The 17,238-nt window shown below is 50.4% G+C and overlaps 5 protein-coding genes across 5 annotated transcripts; 2 read left to right on the forward strand and 3 right to left on the reverse strand.

Moving 5' to 3' along the window:
- Positions 1 to 470: 470 nt before the first annotated feature.
- On the forward strand, positions 471 to 2,251 carry Aspvir_003671 (acyl--CoA ligase; the record flags this gene model as incomplete). The annotated part of the gene is made up of 4 exons (XM_043266922.1): positions 471 to 560; positions 607 to 744; positions 790 to 1,649; positions 1,696 to 2,251. 4 exons carry the CDS (start codon positions 471 to 473, stop codon positions 2,249 to 2,251), a joined length of 1,644 nt encoding a protein of 547 aa, XP_043122857.1.
- Positions 2,252 to 2,851: 600 nt separating this feature from the next.
- Aspvir_003672 (alpha-ketoglutarate-dependent dioxygenase AlkB family protein) lies at positions 2,852 to 3,799 on the reverse strand (the record flags this gene model as incomplete). The annotated part of the gene is made up of 1 exon (XM_043266923.1): positions 2,852 to 3,799. The coding sequence occupies one exon, from the start codon at positions 3,797 to 3,799 to the stop codon at positions 2,852 to 2,854; it is 948 nt and encodes a 315-aa protein (XP_043122858.1).
- Positions 3,800 to 4,365: 566 nt separating this feature from the next.
- On the reverse strand, positions 4,366 to 9,102 carry Aspvir_003673 (uncharacterized protein; the record flags this gene model as incomplete). Its single annotated transcript, XM_043266924.1, has 10 exons — positions 4,366 to 5,276; positions 5,350 to 6,429; positions 6,486 to 7,257; positions 7,323 to 7,470; positions 7,539 to 7,606; positions 7,666 to 7,837; positions 7,903 to 7,994; positions 8,063 to 8,238; positions 8,298 to 8,331; positions 8,392 to 9,102. The coding sequence occupies 10 exons, from the start codon at positions 9,100 to 9,102 to the stop codon at positions 4,366 to 4,368; spliced, it is 4,164 nt and encodes a 1,387-aa protein (XP_043122859.1).
- Positions 9,103 to 11,315: 2,213 nt separating this feature from the next.
- On the forward strand, positions 11,316 to 15,449 carry Aspvir_003674 (uncharacterized protein; the record flags this gene model as incomplete). Its single annotated transcript, XM_043266925.1, has 5 exons — positions 11,316 to 11,562; positions 11,626 to 14,484; positions 14,549 to 14,829; positions 14,897 to 14,995; positions 15,075 to 15,449. 5 exons carry the CDS (start codon positions 11,316 to 11,318, stop codon positions 15,447 to 15,449), a joined length of 3,861 nt encoding a protein of 1,286 aa, XP_043122860.1.
- Positions 15,450 to 15,591: 142 nt separating this feature from the next.
- Aspvir_003675 (uncharacterized protein) lies at positions 15,592 to 16,714 on the reverse strand (the record flags this gene model as incomplete). The annotated part of the gene is made up of 2 exons (XM_043266926.1): positions 15,592 to 15,946; positions 15,999 to 16,714. The coding sequence occupies 2 exons, from the start codon at positions 16,712 to 16,714 to the stop codon at positions 15,592 to 15,594; spliced, it is 1,071 nt and encodes a 356-aa protein (XP_043122861.1).
- Positions 16,715 to 17,238: the final 524 nt, after the last annotated feature.

Genomic DNA, 17,238 nt, shown 5'->3' on the forward strand with positions numbered 1-17,238 from the left:
TAAGCTCTTTCTAGGAGGCAGATCAAGGGTCAATTAGAGGTGATTTAGATGTGCTATCCATGAGGCATAGAATGCTATCCCGCAGGAGGTAATTAACTATCTTATATGCTCAATGCCGCGTAGATTACATGCAGTATACTAGGCAAGGGGCTGGTACACTAAATATTGATATCTACTATCCTATGGTTTATTATTTTATACTGTAATCATATGGTGGTTAAGAAATATGGGATTAAAGATAGTTGATTTTTTCGAAAAATTCGAGTGTGCACAGACTTTTGACCTATAATGTATTATCGGAAATTTAAGGAAAAATGCCTGGAAAGTCATCCGCGGCCTTATATTCACCGCGAAGCTGACAGCTCGGCGGAGCGGGGTAAACAACTGTGCACATAAACAGATCGACTTGTATCACTTCATCTCCAACTACTCCACCACAATAGCTTGCACTCCTGAATTACACTACCAAGATGATCTTTGAACCAGCGGAGCGCGTCCTCCTCCCTTCTGTGGATGTCCTCTCCTACATCTTCGACAATACATATGATGCCAGCGGACCGGTAGTCCGATCCTATCGAAGATCATTCACAATACTGATGCTGACAGATCTACATTGATGTCCACAATCCCTCTCGATCGATCAGCTGCGCTCAAGCTCGGAAGATCATCCGCCAGTTGATAGCTGGCCTACGCGCGTGGGGAGTCGAACCAGGCGATTGCGTCGCCATCCACTCTTTCAATGATGTATTCTCCCTCTCCTATCCACCTTGCTCGGCTAATGGTTAGTAGATCTACTATTGTGTGCTAGTCTTGGCCATCATTGGCGCCGGCGGTGTCTACACCGGTACCAATCCATCCTACACGACGATGGAGCTGGCGCATCATTTCAAGGCGTCCGACACAAAGTTTGTAATCTCCGAACCGGAGATTCTGGCGCCTGTTCTTGCGGCCCTCAAGGAGAGAGGCATTCCCGAAGGGAACGTACTCATCTTCGATGTCCTGGGACAGGAGATCCCCGCTGGTGGACGATCATGGAAGGATCTGTTCAACCACGGCGAAGAGGACTGGGTGGCATTTGATGACCTGCAACGGGCCAAGGAAACCGCAGCCGCACGACTATTCAGCAGTGGGACAACAGGCCTACCCAAAGCCGTGACCATCACGCATCACAACTTCATCGCAGAGCACGAGCTGTGCAACGAGGTGCATCCCCGACCATACCAGGTTTCCCGCATCGTCGCAATGCCCATCTTCCACGTCGGGGCCGCGATCATGGCACACTTCGGCGCCCTCAAAGCCGGTCACAAAGTCTACATGATGCGCCGCTTCGACCTCGAGACATTCCTGGTCTCCAACGAAAAATGCCAAGTAACCGACATGGTCATCGTCCCGCCCATGGCTATCGCCATCCTGCAGTCTCCATTCTCGCGGACCCGGCCATTCCTGCGCTCCATCAAGAACGTCAACTGCGGCGCCGCCCCGCTCGACAAAGACGTGCAGGCGCGGTTCCGCACCCTCCTCAAAGAGGGAACCCCCTTTACCCAGGTCTGGGGCATGACGGAGACGTGCGCCGTTGCGACGATGTTCATGTACCCAGAGGACGACGACACGGGGTCGGTGGGCCGGTTAATCCCGAACATCGAAGCCAAGTATTTCCCTCCCTCCACCTTCTTGAGCCATCTACTAACCATCCAGACTAATCGACGAGAACGGGAATAACATCTCCGCGTTTGACGTCCGCGGCGAGCTGTGCATTCGCGGACCCATCGTCACACCGGGCTACTACGGCAACGACCCCGCCAACGCCCTGTCCTTCGATAACGATGGCTGGCACAAAACGGGCGATATCGCGTACTGCGACGGTCGCACGCGCAAATGGTACATCGTCGACCGGAGGAAAGAGCTTATCAAGGTTCGTGGGTTCCAGGTTGCGCCGGCGGAGCTGGAGGCTGTTCTGCTGGGCCATCCGCACATTGTTGATGCGGCGGTGATTGGGCTGGTGTTTCCTGGGGCGGACACGGAGTATCCCCGTGCGTATGTGGTTAGACGGCCCGGTAGAGAAGGCGAGAATCTGACGGAGGAGGATGTGCGGAAGTATCTTGGTGAGAGACTGGCCAGGTACAAGGCGCTGACCGGGGGTGTTAAGTTTGTGGATGCCATTGAGAAGTCTGCTAGTGGGAAGATCCTCAAGCGGGTGTTGAGGGAGGATAGTAAGAGGGATATTGACGCTGGATTGAGGCCGAAGCTTTAGACGGTCTAAATACAGGTGACACATAGATCATGAGCCATAGATCATGAACTAAAGAATCTACTGAGGAATCCCTTCTTTGGCTTCGGGGCCGCGGTCTCCTCCAACACTCCGACTTGCAACCGTTCTCGATAACGACTGAGGATAGACACGCCATGATACTCGAGGAATTTCTCCGTTGCGTCTTTTCCAGCGACCTTTCGCAGAACTGTCTTGTCAGATGCTGTTCTATGTCTATCAGGAGATAACTCACTCTTCTCACCCCCGGGATGCTCTCCCTGGAACTGGGTGACGTCGTAGATTTCCTTGTCGATTACTATCCAGAGGTCTTTTGGGCTATTATGCCGCGAGACATCTTGCAGCGAATAGACAGGAAGTGAAGAAGCCATGCTGACTGCTCTCTAATCGCCACAAAGGTGCTGACATATATAGTCAGCCTGAGCGGGGTATTCATGCTGACCAGGTATCCCTGCCTCGGGGGACTGGACAAAGCTGACGACGCAGTTGCAACAATGCTGGTTGGCCCTCGTAAACATCCCTGACATCCATCTCCATGTTGGCGCCTGGTATACAAAATGCTATACCGTATCATATCCTCCCATATCAACAGCTCTCTACCATCCTCTCCTCCTCCTCACTCCACCTGTAGACCCTCCCCTCCCCCACATTATACCTATAATAATTCTCCGTCCCAGCAGGCACCACCCCCCTCCGAAACGTAATATTAATCCTCCCTTGCCACGCCTCCCCGCCCCTCCGCTTCGGAACAGAATGCAACCAATTCGCCTGCGTCTCACCCCGCATGACCACCATATCCCCCTCCGCCAGAGACATCTTGACCGGCGCTGCCTCAACACCTTCAGTCAGCTTATGCTTCATAAGGAAATCCCGCTTTGCGCCAAGCGACAACGAGGCAATGCACGGATTCGGGCCGAGGAACCGCTCGTCGTCCGAGTGGTAGGCGATACTGTCGTCCCCTGATGCGTAGTAGTTTACCAGGCAGAAGTTGTAGGCCGTGCCGTCGGTAGCGGCCTCGACGCGGTGGCGCAGGGCGTCGAGGCAGGGCGGGATTGGGCGGGGAGTGGATTTGTATTTGGTGCTTGGGATGGGGGTGTGGGTTTTACTGTCGACTAGAGTGGAATTAGAGGTATTTGGTGAAGGGGTGAAGATGGAGGTGTCGTCGACGCCAAAGACGGTGGTGAAGCGCGGGGTGGTGATCTGGGTCGTGGTCGAGCCGCGGCGGATGGTGTACTGGACGCGGTAGAAGGGGAGTTCGCGGCGGAGAAAGTGGAAGAGCTCCCGGGCGGTAGTTGGAGGAATGAACGGTTGGTAGTAGAGCAGGTCCAGGTGCGGCTGGTTGGTGATGCGGCGTGGTGTGGTGGCTGGGAGATCTGGGAGCGCGTTGGCGATGGACGGGGGTAGATCCGCGATGGGGAAGGGATAGCTGGGATGACGGGAGTAGGACGATGGAGGAGTGTCCTCAATACGCGGTTTCTTCGGTTTACTGATGGGTTTGTAGAAGGATTCCAGTGTCCGTTTAGCCATTGTCATCTGGAGGATGGAGTGATGGAGATGAAGAAGAGGTAAGGGATGATGTCACGTTGAGACGGATAAGAATAAGGTAACCCTAATTTGGACCAAAACTACTGCTATCTATACTGCTCCATGTCCGACATGAAACAGCCAGTATAATGGCCAACTCGTTCTGGGCATCTTATAATAGACATCATCAGAACAGCCCGGCCAAACATGCAACAGCCATTCAAGCCCTGGCTCTTCCAGAATACGCCAGTCTAGATCATTCAAGGCAGACGTAACGGGACAACCAACAAAGTCACCAGATGCTGCAACAGATGATATACTAATCCTCGTACCGACAAGTTCCTTATCTGGCAAAAGGTGAGGAACAAGAGACGTGTACTCAAGCACTTACTGTAGGCTATCACTCTAGGGCCAGCGCGGTGGACTGTTACCATGAGTTGTTGTCTGATTGCTACATCTAACTAGGTCCTTGTATAGCGTCAACATTGACTCCTTGACACTATCTTTGTAGATGGACTTGTAATAATTGATATTCACAGCAGCTGCACCGTTGCTGATGCAGGCTTAGACCTTATTCAACTCAATGCTACAGTGTAGTTCCACCCAGCCATTGGCCCTGTACAGTACGCAACACCTGGCACTAGGCCTTTATCGCACGTAGCCAAATTCAGGGATGGATTCACAGCCAAGAACAAGGAGCTGGTAATCCCATCTTGCATGCAGATTGCGGCACATGACTCACTCCCCGCGGCCACATGCCATCTACCGCACCGTAGCGTTGTACCAGTAGCCACAGTCGTGTTCTCAGGCGGATCAACCAAGTAAGATCCGTACCCGGTGCTCTGTGCGTAAGGGTTGCGCGAAGTGATCACCGGGTCGGAGGCATTGAACGCTCCCAGCTGGGGAGAGAGACAGAGAACGCTCCTATATGCCCGCGCCGTATCCTGTAAATTGGTGCAGTAAGCATCAATCCACGGATTGAGTTGCCGTAACGGAGTGATCATCCTGGTGCTGCTGTCAAACATGATTTGCGCGTTGACCTGTTCAATACTGCGGCACGTATCGTTGGGCTGCAGGACATAAGTGTGCTCACATGACAGTGGGAGACATAATTTCTGGCCAACAGCAACCCTCTGGCAATTACGAATGAGATCTTGGTTGCCCATGTACAATGCAGCAGACGACACTGAGTAATCCAGAGCAATGGACGTGCATGTGTCTCCGTCCTTGGTATAGTAGATGTTATCCGACAAGCACAGAGGTTCTTCCTCCGGCTCCACGATGGTGAGAGGCGGGGGAATGGTGGTATTGGCTGAAATGCCGCATTTTGAGGTCACCGTCTCGAGGTGGTGCTGGAACAGCTCATTGTAGTATGAGTATTGGCTGGACTGCATCATCTTTAGCTTTGTAACGTAGCAGTAGGAGCAAAGCTCGTCATGCGGCATGTCTTCTACTGTCGCTACCGTAGTGAAACTTTCAATGATGTCTAGCTCATATTGGGTGTTAGTTGACAGAGTAGCAACCATGGACCGAGGAAAAGAGGCACAAGGGTGACTTACCATTACAGTACTGGCCCGTCGTCGGGTCCTTATAGCAGGTCTCGTTCCAACCGGCCCACATGTTGCCCCCGAAGCGGACCACGGGTCCGTTGAACAACTTGTATCCAGGACAGTTCTTTTGTACATTGTTGAACCAGGCAGCGAGCGAGTCGCCACAGCCCTGGTCACAGACTGCCTCGGTGAGGCTAGCATCTCCCAGAGCCCCACGGTAGGCTGATTCGTAGAAGGAAAAGACATAGTCAACGCAGTCAATTGTGGCTGTAAGGGCAGCGACACATTCGCCAGAGAAACTGGATGGAAGGTCGTCGGGTTCATAGATGGTAAACCCAGGGAACTTCTTCTGGCCTGTGGTGTCTTGTGAACCCTTCAGCCACGCAAGGATGGATGACATGAAGCCGTTTTTGTTATCTTTTGCCAAAGTAGGCGACTCGTTCACCGGACTGACCATCTCGACGATGGCCTTGGTGACTAGATTGTAAATCCAGAGGTCGTAGCTCTGAACCACCTCAAAGGCCTTATCCTGACAGTTTTCCGTGGCCAGGCAATCTTGCGAGTAGCTTGAAAACCAGCTGTAGAGTCCAGCCCCGAGCAGATATACAGTTGAGGAGTTGACCATCCGCACGGCCCATGAGACTGCACAGGTTGCCGACTCAGCCGAACAGTTTGTGAAAGTTGGATCATTCGGAAGGTTACCCGTCATGATGGGCAGAGGCGCTCCGGGATGACTCTGAAAGTACGGGGACTCGGTCTGGATCATGCCCATCACGATGTTGCTGGCGTTGGATAATTGATACTGATACAGAACGTTATGTTCTGCGGCAGTGCCGTACATCCATGTTGGGCCCTGGCTCTCAATCAGAACACCACGACCGGAGAATATGTCAATCTGTACTTCCTCCGGCGAATCCAGGTCATGATCAGCAACCCACATCCAGACGTTCTCCATGTATACTGAGGATTTAGCAGTGATATGAAGGAGAGCAGATGCAGCGATGCAGTTGATATTGATGCCTCCATTTTTGGGACACTGGGCCGCCTGCAGACTGGAACCCAGGGCTCCTCCAACGCGAAAGTGGGAGTCTGGATACATAAGAAGGTTAGCAAGCGCATCCAACCGGCAGACAAGTCCAACTGACCCCATAGCCCTGCTGAACCCCGCGCAGCCTCGTGGACGTTCCATTGCACAAGGATTGCGCCTGCAGTGTTTCCTGAAACAGTGAACAGCAGGTCTTGGATTTCTACTACACCAGAGTCCCCCGGCGACCCCACCTGGACTGCAGCACGAGTTGCCGACGGATCCGCGAATTTAGAGCCTTTAGCCATGATTTGTGGCCATGCCTGTCCAATTATCCGTGATCCAACTGGAATTCTCACGGTGTCTGTAATCACGTAGATCCCATGAGGTATAAAGACAATAGCAGACATGTTAGCCGCTGCTGCAAAGATGCTATTTAGGACACTCGTATCATCGGTCTGGCCGTCTCCTCTGGCCCCGGCGGTTTTAAGGTTGATGATCTGGCTCGTCCCAACATCCGTATACTTGGGTCGACGGCGAGTGTAGAAGTTTGGCTTGACGTATGCCAGTTCCGACGATAGGAGAGATTGGGTGCGATTCATGACCGGGATATTCTCTGCATTTGCAAAGAAACTGGTCCCTTTGGAGTCTGTCACTCTACCAAACCCCCAGTTGTCAATACGAACCTCGTTGCCTCCGGCCAGTAGCACCTTCGACAGGACAGTATCAGTGACTGCGTTCTGGACGTTGAAGAAGCCAACATTCTGCAACAAAAGGGAGGTTGAGTTTTCCGCATAGAGGGACGTCACGATGCCATTGGGTGTATTGGCAATTATGGCATCTACAAGCACCAGAGAACCTAAGGATTGCCCCGTGCTTAAGGAGCCCCCCGCCTACGGGATTGTCCAGATAAGTATTAGCAGATATCACGAGGTTAGCGTTAGTAGGATAGTCTTACACCCCCAGTGACTACCAGTCCAGTACCACATGATTCAACGACGACATCCTGCATAGTCCAAGCCCAGTCCCAATGGATCTGGAGAGCCGTTTTGCAATTCACAAAGACTAAATGACTCGTAGTAAACTGCTGATTTCCAAAATAAGCACTACATGCGCAGGGGGTCAGCGTCTCGCCAGTATTGCAAGGATTGCCAAAATGTTGATGATCACATACCCAAAGTTGCCGCCCACAAATGTCAGATCAGCCAAGAAACCCCCACTGCCATTTTCCATGTAGATGCCCTAAACGGGGGATATAAACGTCAGTATAGTCTGCCAACGAGGAGATAAGGCATCATTACTTGTTGAGTGTTTCCCTCGACGTTCTGCAGCATGTAAAATTCAATGTTTTCCAAGGATGTACCTTGGGCAACTTGCCAGTGAATTGCACAAACGTATGCGGATTGGTCGGTACGAGTGATATCTATTTTGAAATTCCTGATACTTCTGAGGAAGTTGTTTGTATTGAGGTACCTATGGAGAAATCAGCATTAGACCATACAATCCAGGCAAAGCAGGTCAGAACGGATCCGGCGCACCATTCTTCAGTTTGGCCCATATAGACATCGGATGTGATAACCCCTAGGCCCACGAAACTGGACGCTGCCAGAATAGTGGGCAAGTTCGTCGGCTGAATTGGAACTATTAGGACGTCTTCCTTGCATAATACTCTTTCTGGAGTCCCGGGAATAAACATACGTCACCGAGAAGCTGTGTGTTATAGTACTGGATGATCGAGCTGCTGACAAGATAGGTGCCCGAGGGAAACCATACGACAGCAGGGAAAATGGTGCTCGATCGACATCCAGCACCACATCGGCCTCCGTCTGAAATGGCGCGGTTTATGGCTTCAGTATCATCGGTCACCCCGTCACCTTGCTTTCCATTAACATATTATACGCATGTCTCAAGGTGGGAGGCATCGGCGTCTTACCTTTGGCCCCATAGTCCATCACATTTCGCCAAACCTGGACAAAGGTTAGAACCGACCCTCGACTAGAACGACTGGGTGCACCAGAACAGCATACCTTGTACCCGGCCGGAGCATATGGACTGGCTCCGTTTTGCTCCATAGTAGCCATCCAGTACGAAGAAGTGGCTCGCTTGGTGATCGTGTTCTGGAATGGCTGTTGGAGGCCATCTGGCTGATCAAATGAGGTATACTCCAGAAGCCCGTTTGGTCGGACAAGCTTTTGAATCATAGAGTTTGTGTCGTTGTTGCCTGGGTCATATTTCGCGCGAATCTGTGCTGCAATGGCCGCGTAATCGACTTCCCATGAAGCTGGTGGCTGCGACTCTGCAACCTCCTTCGCCGCTTGAATGACCTCAGGGGAGAGCGTATAGCCATATCTGCTGCCAGAGTCGGCGGGCGCAGATTCATTTGCTATCTGGCGCCGGCTTAGCTTCGACAAAGAAGCATTCTTTGCGGGGTCCGCGTAGTCAAGCAGTGGCACTGCTTCTGACTGTTGATGGTCGGTTGTAGCTGTGCTGAATTCATACTTGTTGAATTGCGAATTCTCGACGCGGAGTTTATTGGCTATGCGAAGTGCTTCCAAAGCCTCTTTAACTGTCTTTAGCGCTGAGTTTTGAGCGTTCTCTATCTCTCGTCCACGGTGATGGAGTTGATGGTGACTGTGGTGCGCATGTTGAGACGTAACGACGGAGAAATGAGTGCTGATGAACAGGAAAAACAAGATAGCCAAAGCGAGACTCTGAGATATCGTGTGCCAGCGTTCCATTGTGCGTCGATGCTCGGAACGAGCACAAGTAAGCCCTACGATCAACAGTTGTTTCTTGCTGGCTCCAAGGGTATACTGGCCCCGAGGAAGTTTTGTAATTCAGCAACCTCTACTACAACTTAGACGTGCAATATTCGTGCCGGCAGAAGGGAGGCGATAGCCAGGCTAGATACTCCGTACTCTGCGCCACTTTCTCTCCTTGTGAACTCGAGGCGCAATTAGCCGTATTCCGGACAAGGTCTTCCATCCGATCATGATCCGGCGGACGCTCAGCGTACAGTATAATGGATCAATTGGGCACTAGTGGTATTGGCCTTGAACTAGACTGTTAGGCCGTTGTAGTAGAGGTGCATATTTGAGAACGCTAAGTTTAGGATGGTTTCCTACGACCCTTGACTATGCTTGAAGATTCCCTATGCCAATATTTTGAACAATACAAACGCCAAGCAAGAACTATCTACTAGTGTATGCTTTGTGCAGCTTTAGTTTAGGGGTAATACTAGCGAGTGTACTGCCAGAGATTCCACAGTCCCAGCACTTCGACCCCATTGTTATTGATGTTAGCTCACGAAGAAATGTCGATGGATCTAGAAGATGGCTGAGTAAGGAAAAATATCTCCACGGTTCCCTTATTTTGCAACTGCATGTGTACGGTGTACCTATCAGGTTGCTGGCTGCGCTCGTCCTGATCGCTTCGGGAGTAGGCGATTGACCCATTGGACGAGCTCCACATAGTCTACTTGCCTCTGGACTGTAGTACTGCTAAGTCCATCCTGCTCTCTCCATTTGCGGTCTAATAATGGCTCCATAACAAAACCTTGAGCCCTTAGCTAAGTGTGGAACCGATCGACTCGCACCCAGATCGGCCGGACAAGGACTTTATTCTTACGGAGTATTATGTACCTAGGGGAAAGGAAATTATGCCAAGCTGCCAAGAGATGCTATTTCCTCAACCTATGGTTACAACTTACGGCAATCTGGTGACTATCTAAAGGATCATGATCCCTCACTGGAGTCAGTGCAAAATGCGGAGTGCCTACGTGCTGTTGCCCAAGAATATCCGATTGGTCAATTCTACGGCGTTACTCGGCGTACTCTCTATATTAGACTTCGTTTTTCGGCTAAAGTACGGGGCTGTCTTCGCCTCAACGAAGTATCTCTTCCGCAATTGCCCAGTATGGAAGGTAATAATAGTATCGTACAAAGCTGTCTGTACTCTGCACTGGTGTATACTCCTGCCAAGAGAATTAGTGTCGATGCGATGTTCGAAAGGTCCCAACGACCCACCCTGTGCTCGAACTGGCGGCAATTCAAGGCTTTCGGCCTCCATCGAATATCCATGTTGTGCGACAAGGGAAATACATATCTGTATATGAAGAAAAACATAAAAAAGAAAGTGGAGAGCAGTAGTGAAAGCAGCCAAGCTGATAGCACTTTTTTATTCTAAATGTCAGATATGAACCCCTGGATTTGGCCGAGATATTTCAACGGAGTTAGGGCATTGTTTTGGTCAAAGAACACTCGATACGCAGTTAGCCTAGGGACTAGTGACTATCTAGTGGTTATAATCCTCGGTCCAGAGGGGTCCAATCCTCCAACACACGGATAGACAATCTAGCTCCATTAGTGCGATCTTTTTGCCTCATGGTCATCCTCATCACTCACCGGTTCGCTAATGTCGCCCCGTCTCGTTCGACAGGCTACAATCAGAAATTCACTTAGCGCATACAGCTAGTGCTTCGGCCAGGCCGTTGGGATCGAAAGAAAAATGCACTATATGAGTGGAGTACCTTAGAAAAGGGCCCCTCGTTCTTCCAACTGCGCCGTATCGGGTATATTGGCACCTTACAGGGGTGCCTTCATCGGCTGCCTTGACTGTGCATTCCTCTAGGTGGAAAGCCAGAGAGACAGAAAGATTTACGCTTGCGAAAATAGGAGATATGAGCCCACACGAGGCGGCGAGTAACGGACAAATCCTGGCGATTCAAGAAAGGCTCTAGTAGCTTGATCATGGACATCGCATGGCGGTCCTCGGTCTTTATTCGCATTGGCGACTGCAATAACAATATATGCTCCGGTGTCCACTTCTCCAAGGCGGTTACTCCCATTATTGCTGACAAAAACCTTACTGAACAGCAGCAAACTGGGCGTGTGCCCCCATAAAGTCCTGCTTTCTGGCTTTGGGATCAATGAGTGTATTTGCTCTTCCCACGATGGCAAGATTTTTCCTTTTATATCTTCTTCTGCTATTTGTGCTGCAGGTTGCAGCTCAGACCTGCAGCAAGGAAAACCCTTGCGCCGCTGGCTGCTGTTCCAAGTATGGCTATTGCGGAACAGGCGATAAATTCTGTGGCGAGGACTGCGTGGACACTTGTGACTACAAGCTGGGCTGCGATGCGAGGAATCCATGCAAGACGGGCTGCTGCAATAAGTATGGGGTTTGTGGTCTCGGGCCGGACTGTACGTACTTCCATGCTACATTTCCGTTTTAATTCCCCTCAGGATTGACGAGAAATTGCCCAGATTGTGGGACGAACTGCGTTGCTGGCTGCGATAGTAAAGCCGAGTGTGATCCGGGCTTTGGGGCCGAATGGGCTGATGTTTCTTCTTGCCCCTTGAATGTCTGCTGCTCTAAATATGGGTTCTGCGGTACCACGGCGGAATTCTGTGGTGACAAGAAGGTAGATCGACCTTCTTGCTCCAAGTCCGGCAGTCTCCAACGTGTGGTTGGATACTATGAGACATGGAGCAGCCGCCGACCATGCAATAAATTCTGGCCAGAGAAGATCCCCCTTGGGGTTTATACTCACATTAATGTGGCATTCGCTGTCATCAACCCCGAGACCTTTGAGATTGCGCCCTCGCTAAACGCCGATATTGATCTCTACAGGCGAGTGACTTATCTCAAGACGATTGATCCTGATCTCAAAGTCTTCATTGCAGTTGGAGGATGGGCCTACAATGACCCTGGTCCAACTGCAACCACATTCTCGGACTTGGCTGCTTCTACAGAGAAGCAAAAGACGTTCTTCAAGTCCCTTGTCAGATTCATGGCCACCTACAATTTCGACGGAATTGATCTTGATTGGGAGTATCCAGTGGCTGATGATCGCAGAGGCCGCCCCGAGGACTACAAAAATCTCCCCATCCTACTGAAGAATCTCAAGGCGGCGCTCAAAAATACTGGAGGCCGGGACGGCCTCAGCATCACCCTCCCGGCTTCATATTGGTATCTCCAGAATTTTGACGTCAAGCAGATCTCCCAGCATGTAGATTTTCTCAATGTCATGACCTATGACATGCACGGAACCTGGGATAAGGGCAACAAATGGCTTGGGGCGTATCTCAACGCACATACCAATCTCACAGAGATCAAAAACTCCATGGATCTCCTCTGGCGCAACGACATCCCTCCTGAGAAGGTCGTCCTCGGAATGGCGTTTTATGGGCGAGCTTTCACTGTTGTTGACCCTGCATGCACTACACCTGGATGCTTGTTTGCCTCTGGCGCTGAGCCTGGCGAATGCAGCAGTGAAGTCGGTATTCTGATGATCTCGGAAATAGACAAATTTATCAAAGAAAAGAGCCTGAAACCTACACTTTACAAGGATGAAGCTGTCAAGGCTGCCGCCTGGGACAATCAATGGGTGGGATATGACGACGCAGACACCTTCCAGCTCAAGGCCGACTTCGCCCGGAGTCAATGCTTGGGTGGTGTTATGGTATGGGCGATTAGCCATGACCTACTGGATGGCACCTATTCTCGGGCACTCGCTACCGTAGCAAATCGCAAAGTGGTCGCACTTGCCGATCACGTCGAGCAGAACGACACCATCACCATCAAGCATGACCAATGCAAATGGACTAATTGCGGAGAAGGGTGCCCTTCCGGATGGGTCACCGTTGACCGCAGTGACCGCGGAAAACGTGAAGGCGAGATCATGCTCGACGACGGCGGTTGTCTTGTGGAAAAGCAGTTCCATGTGCTTTGCTGTCCTCCAGATCAAGAAGTCCCCACTTGTGGTTGGTACACGTTCAACAACGGCCGCTGTGAGGGCAAGTGTCCAGATGGAATGACCGAGATCGGCGGCACTAATAGGGGCTGCACTACTGTAAATGGCAATTATCAGGCTGCCTGCTGCACTACGGGCACCAAAAATATGGCCCTGCATCGGAAGTGCGAATGGGGGGCTTCCTTCTTATGTGACCGTTACACCTGTCCTGCGCAGAATCCCGACATCCTCGCGTTGTCCTGCAACGGCAATGGAGGCTCTGCCTGCGGTGGCGATTGGAGAACCAACAGAAACGAGGAGCGCAAATACTGCTGCGATTCGGGCGATGACAACATGAAGTGGGATGACTGCACATGGGAGGACCACTACAGTGCTACTGGTCTAATACTTCGGCCTGCAGGTACTCAAAGCTACTGTGCCTCAAACTGCCCCGCTGACAAGGTCAGGGTTGCGATGGAACACTATAATACCTGTGCAAGGAAAACAGGTTCCCGGGCCAAATGCTGCTCTCCCAAGTACACGACCACCATCACTCCAGTAGACCCGTTGGTCACGCTATGGGAATCGGATTTGACGGCATGGCTGCAGAATCCGACCTGTTCCAGCAGCAGCTTTAGCGATTCATGGCTTTATGGTAGCTTGAAAAAGCGATCAACGCCTTACGGGATTTTCACGGGTCATCCAACACGAGATTTGGTCATGGGTGGCCAATATGCCCCCTTTGAGAAGCGTCAGGACCAGTTGATCCTGTTCTCAAGCAATTCCATTATCATACTCCTGACCGATATAATCTTTGCCTACCGGTCCAATTCTATCGCGGCCAAAGTCTCTAAAGAAATCAAAGTCTGGGATAAAATCATTGGGGCCCAATACACCTACCTGGCCACCTCTCAGATGATGCCGTTCCTGATGAACCAGTGGGATTTCTATGGCACAGTTGCCACTGATCTGGCCGGGGACATCATTTGCAATCTTCCAAAATGGGACGAGTTTATCAAGCTCTGTACGATGCCAGTATCTGAGAACGTCACATGTGCGAACATTGATCGTGATGCCTGGGATCCCGAGTACAGTGTAGATCCGGATACGTACGGCACCTCTTCCGGTTCCGCAGCAAAAAGGGCACTCACCCCCCTCGACAAGCGCGACGGCCAATCAAGGCTGTTTACTGTGGACTGTGGAATCGACCCCGTTACTAACCTGCGTCGAGTCATGTATATTGATTCCCAGCCATATCCTAACGGCGACGGCGGCAACTCTCTCGAACGGGCCAATGGCTTAACCGTCCGTTTCGCCCTGGCTAACCCCGCAGACTGTACTGATGCCACGATTGATCCTAATGCGCCCAACAACATTTGGGCCTGGGTTAGTAAGTAGATCCCCTGTTCTTGACATTGCTTTATGGGACATGGTTATTGATGACGCATCCGCAGCGGAACATATACTGGAGCTTCAGCTAATCCCTCGCGCCATTGAATTCATGGTGACTGGTATCCTACCGCCAGTTCAGGGGCTAGCAGAGTACAGATCAAAAAACAATTTACTTCCCTGGGATGTTGCTCAACTGTTGGGCCTGGACTATTCACAGTGGGCTGCTGGCATCACTTCAGTAGCAGGCAGCCCCATTAGCAGGATCTTTGATTCATTGGGCTCAAAAGCAAATCCTGGGGTCTTGGTAAACGCAGAATCACATTTGAATTCGGTCAAAGGAAGAGTATGAGGAGATCTCCAACCGGCTTGCTTCGGGCATTATAGGCAGGATTCGCTTACATTCATCGCAGATTTTCAACGGCAAACAGCCATTTGGGGATGACACATGGGCTAATGTGAATGTCCCTGATTTTTCCCGCGCCCCTGCCGCTTTAGACCAGATCCGAGTTGTAAGGAAGACTTCTGTTCCACCTACCTCACCGTACTCTTGTGATATGTTCAGCTAATATAGCTTCACTGAAATTACAGGTAATCTCTGTGTTTGAATATCTCAACGATTTCAATGTCAACAGCATACTGGGACGGGTATATAGTGGGACCTCTAGAGAATGGCGCCTGTTTCAATCTACTGTCAATAAAGCCCGACCTGGCGGGAAATACGACACCTATATCCTCTGGAGGGAGTTCATGACAAACTTCTTTGGTCGTTTGACACTTTGGGTCAACACTTGGGTTGTGGACCATCTGAATCAATTGGAGGATACCTGGCGAGAAGTGTATAACGTTGCACCAGACGCAGCCACCAGAGCCTCTGCGTCTGCTATGCTACAGGATATTCAGCGGATGAGGATACGGATACAGAATATCCAGTTTGACACGTCCGTGTTTTTTCTCCCCAACTGAGAGGCACATGCAATCATCAACTGATCGGAAGATATATGGATACACTGTGAATTCAGACAGGCTGTTTCTTGCATTAGGTTATGTCTATCCCAGCTGTACAAATTCTATAAATGCACGCAAGGAGGAAAAATTACAAGAATGGTCAGTTATCTGGCCAAACCACTTTGGGTAGTTTTGTGGAGAGCCAGCCAGGCAATGGCTCAGGGAGCTTCTCATTGACCTCATGGAACTCTTCCCAGATGTCCTTCAAAGTGACCTTTTTGGTCGACATGAGATCATAGAATTTGTTGAACAGCTGAGCCCAGGTAACCTTGACACGTCCATCGTAGCCGTCAGCACTTGGGCGCGGTAATGACCAGTCAGGATCAATAGCCCAAGCCCAAGCATATCTATCTTCTCGCAGATAGGTATCTCGACATTCGGTGGGCACAATGATGAATACATTTGAAAGAACACCTGGTTTGAGACCGCCTCCGTCTCGACGGTCGCGAAAGTCCCTGAATAGCCTAAGTTAGCAAGTACCAACGGTCATCCGTGAGAGTAACTTACTTTCGAAGCTGATCAACTTCGCCCACTTCCGGTTCATAATCGACAAAATCAATGGTTTTCGAATCTTGGATTTCTTCACCGCCAATAACCATGACCGGGTGAAAACTCAAAAGTTCATTAAAGTTGTCCCAGCACGCTCTCCATGCCTCCTTGGTACCTTCGTCCTCATGAGTGATTGAAGGACGGTAGATCACATAACCCCAGCCTTTGCCCTCACGGTCGAGGATTCTCTGGACCCAGTCCGGCGGATGAGGATTGGATCTCTGTGCAGCTTTAAGAATAGGCTCTGCGTGAGCCTTTTGCTTCTCAAGAAAGACCTCATGGACGTTTTCAAGAGCCTTGAGTTCATCTGGTGATAAAACAGCAGCCCGCGCCTGCTGCCACTTGTTCCATAAGTCCTGACGCTCGATCATGCGTTTCCTTCGGTCATTACTGTATTTGACAGCATCAAGAGACCTAAATATATGGAAATCGTCTTTAATCAAGCAGCATTCCGGATACGTGAGAGCGAGAGGATCATTGGCCGCTGTGTGAATGAGATCTTGCAAAGACTTGCCAACGTATTTTTGACTTGTCTCCTCCATTTGTTCCAAGGAGGGCCATTCCAGTATAGAATGTTTCTCGTCCTGAGTTATCTCAGATGGTGACTGGATTGCTTTGTCATAAAGACTCTCCATAGAGGCCCATGCTTCGATATCATCAGATGGCTCAGCCATGATGATTTTATCCGTATCTGTTGGTTGCTGGTTGCTTCCTGGGAAGAAGGGTGGATGCCTCCTTTTAAGGTGGAATGAACTCCCCGCTAAGCTTAAACGGGAAGGGCTTCCGCAAGATGGATCGAGTACTCAAACTTAAAGGTTTTGGTTGTCTATACTTGGTGGGAGTGTGAAAGTTTGGATTTCATTATTAGGCAATCTCCTTGGTTTGTTTTAACAAAGCATAACATGGCTGATTCCCAGGATCATCTTCTTGTTTTATTTCATTACTGTCTTGGCGCTCAATCTGATTAGTCTAAAATCTTCAGTCGTCTGGCTTTCTGATTAGCCCTAGAAAACCATTCACATGTTAGGTACTAACTGTACTATCCTGATAGTGCTGCCTCTGATGTTATCAAAACGCTCTTCATAACATGCATGCACTGCAGCACTACATATAACCTCATAAAAGCTTGCAGCGTAGAGATAGAGGCCACAGGACCCCTCTATATGTTATAATTACTCTCTTAAATGCTATATAATTT

This window comes from Aspergillus viridinutans (genome assembly GCF_018404265.1).
Source record: "Aspergillus viridinutans IFM 47045 DNA, scaffold_2, whole genome shotgun sequence".
Classification (NCBI taxonomy): Eukaryota; Fungi; Ascomycota; class Eurotiomycetes; order Eurotiales; family Aspergillaceae; genus Aspergillus; species Aspergillus viridinutans.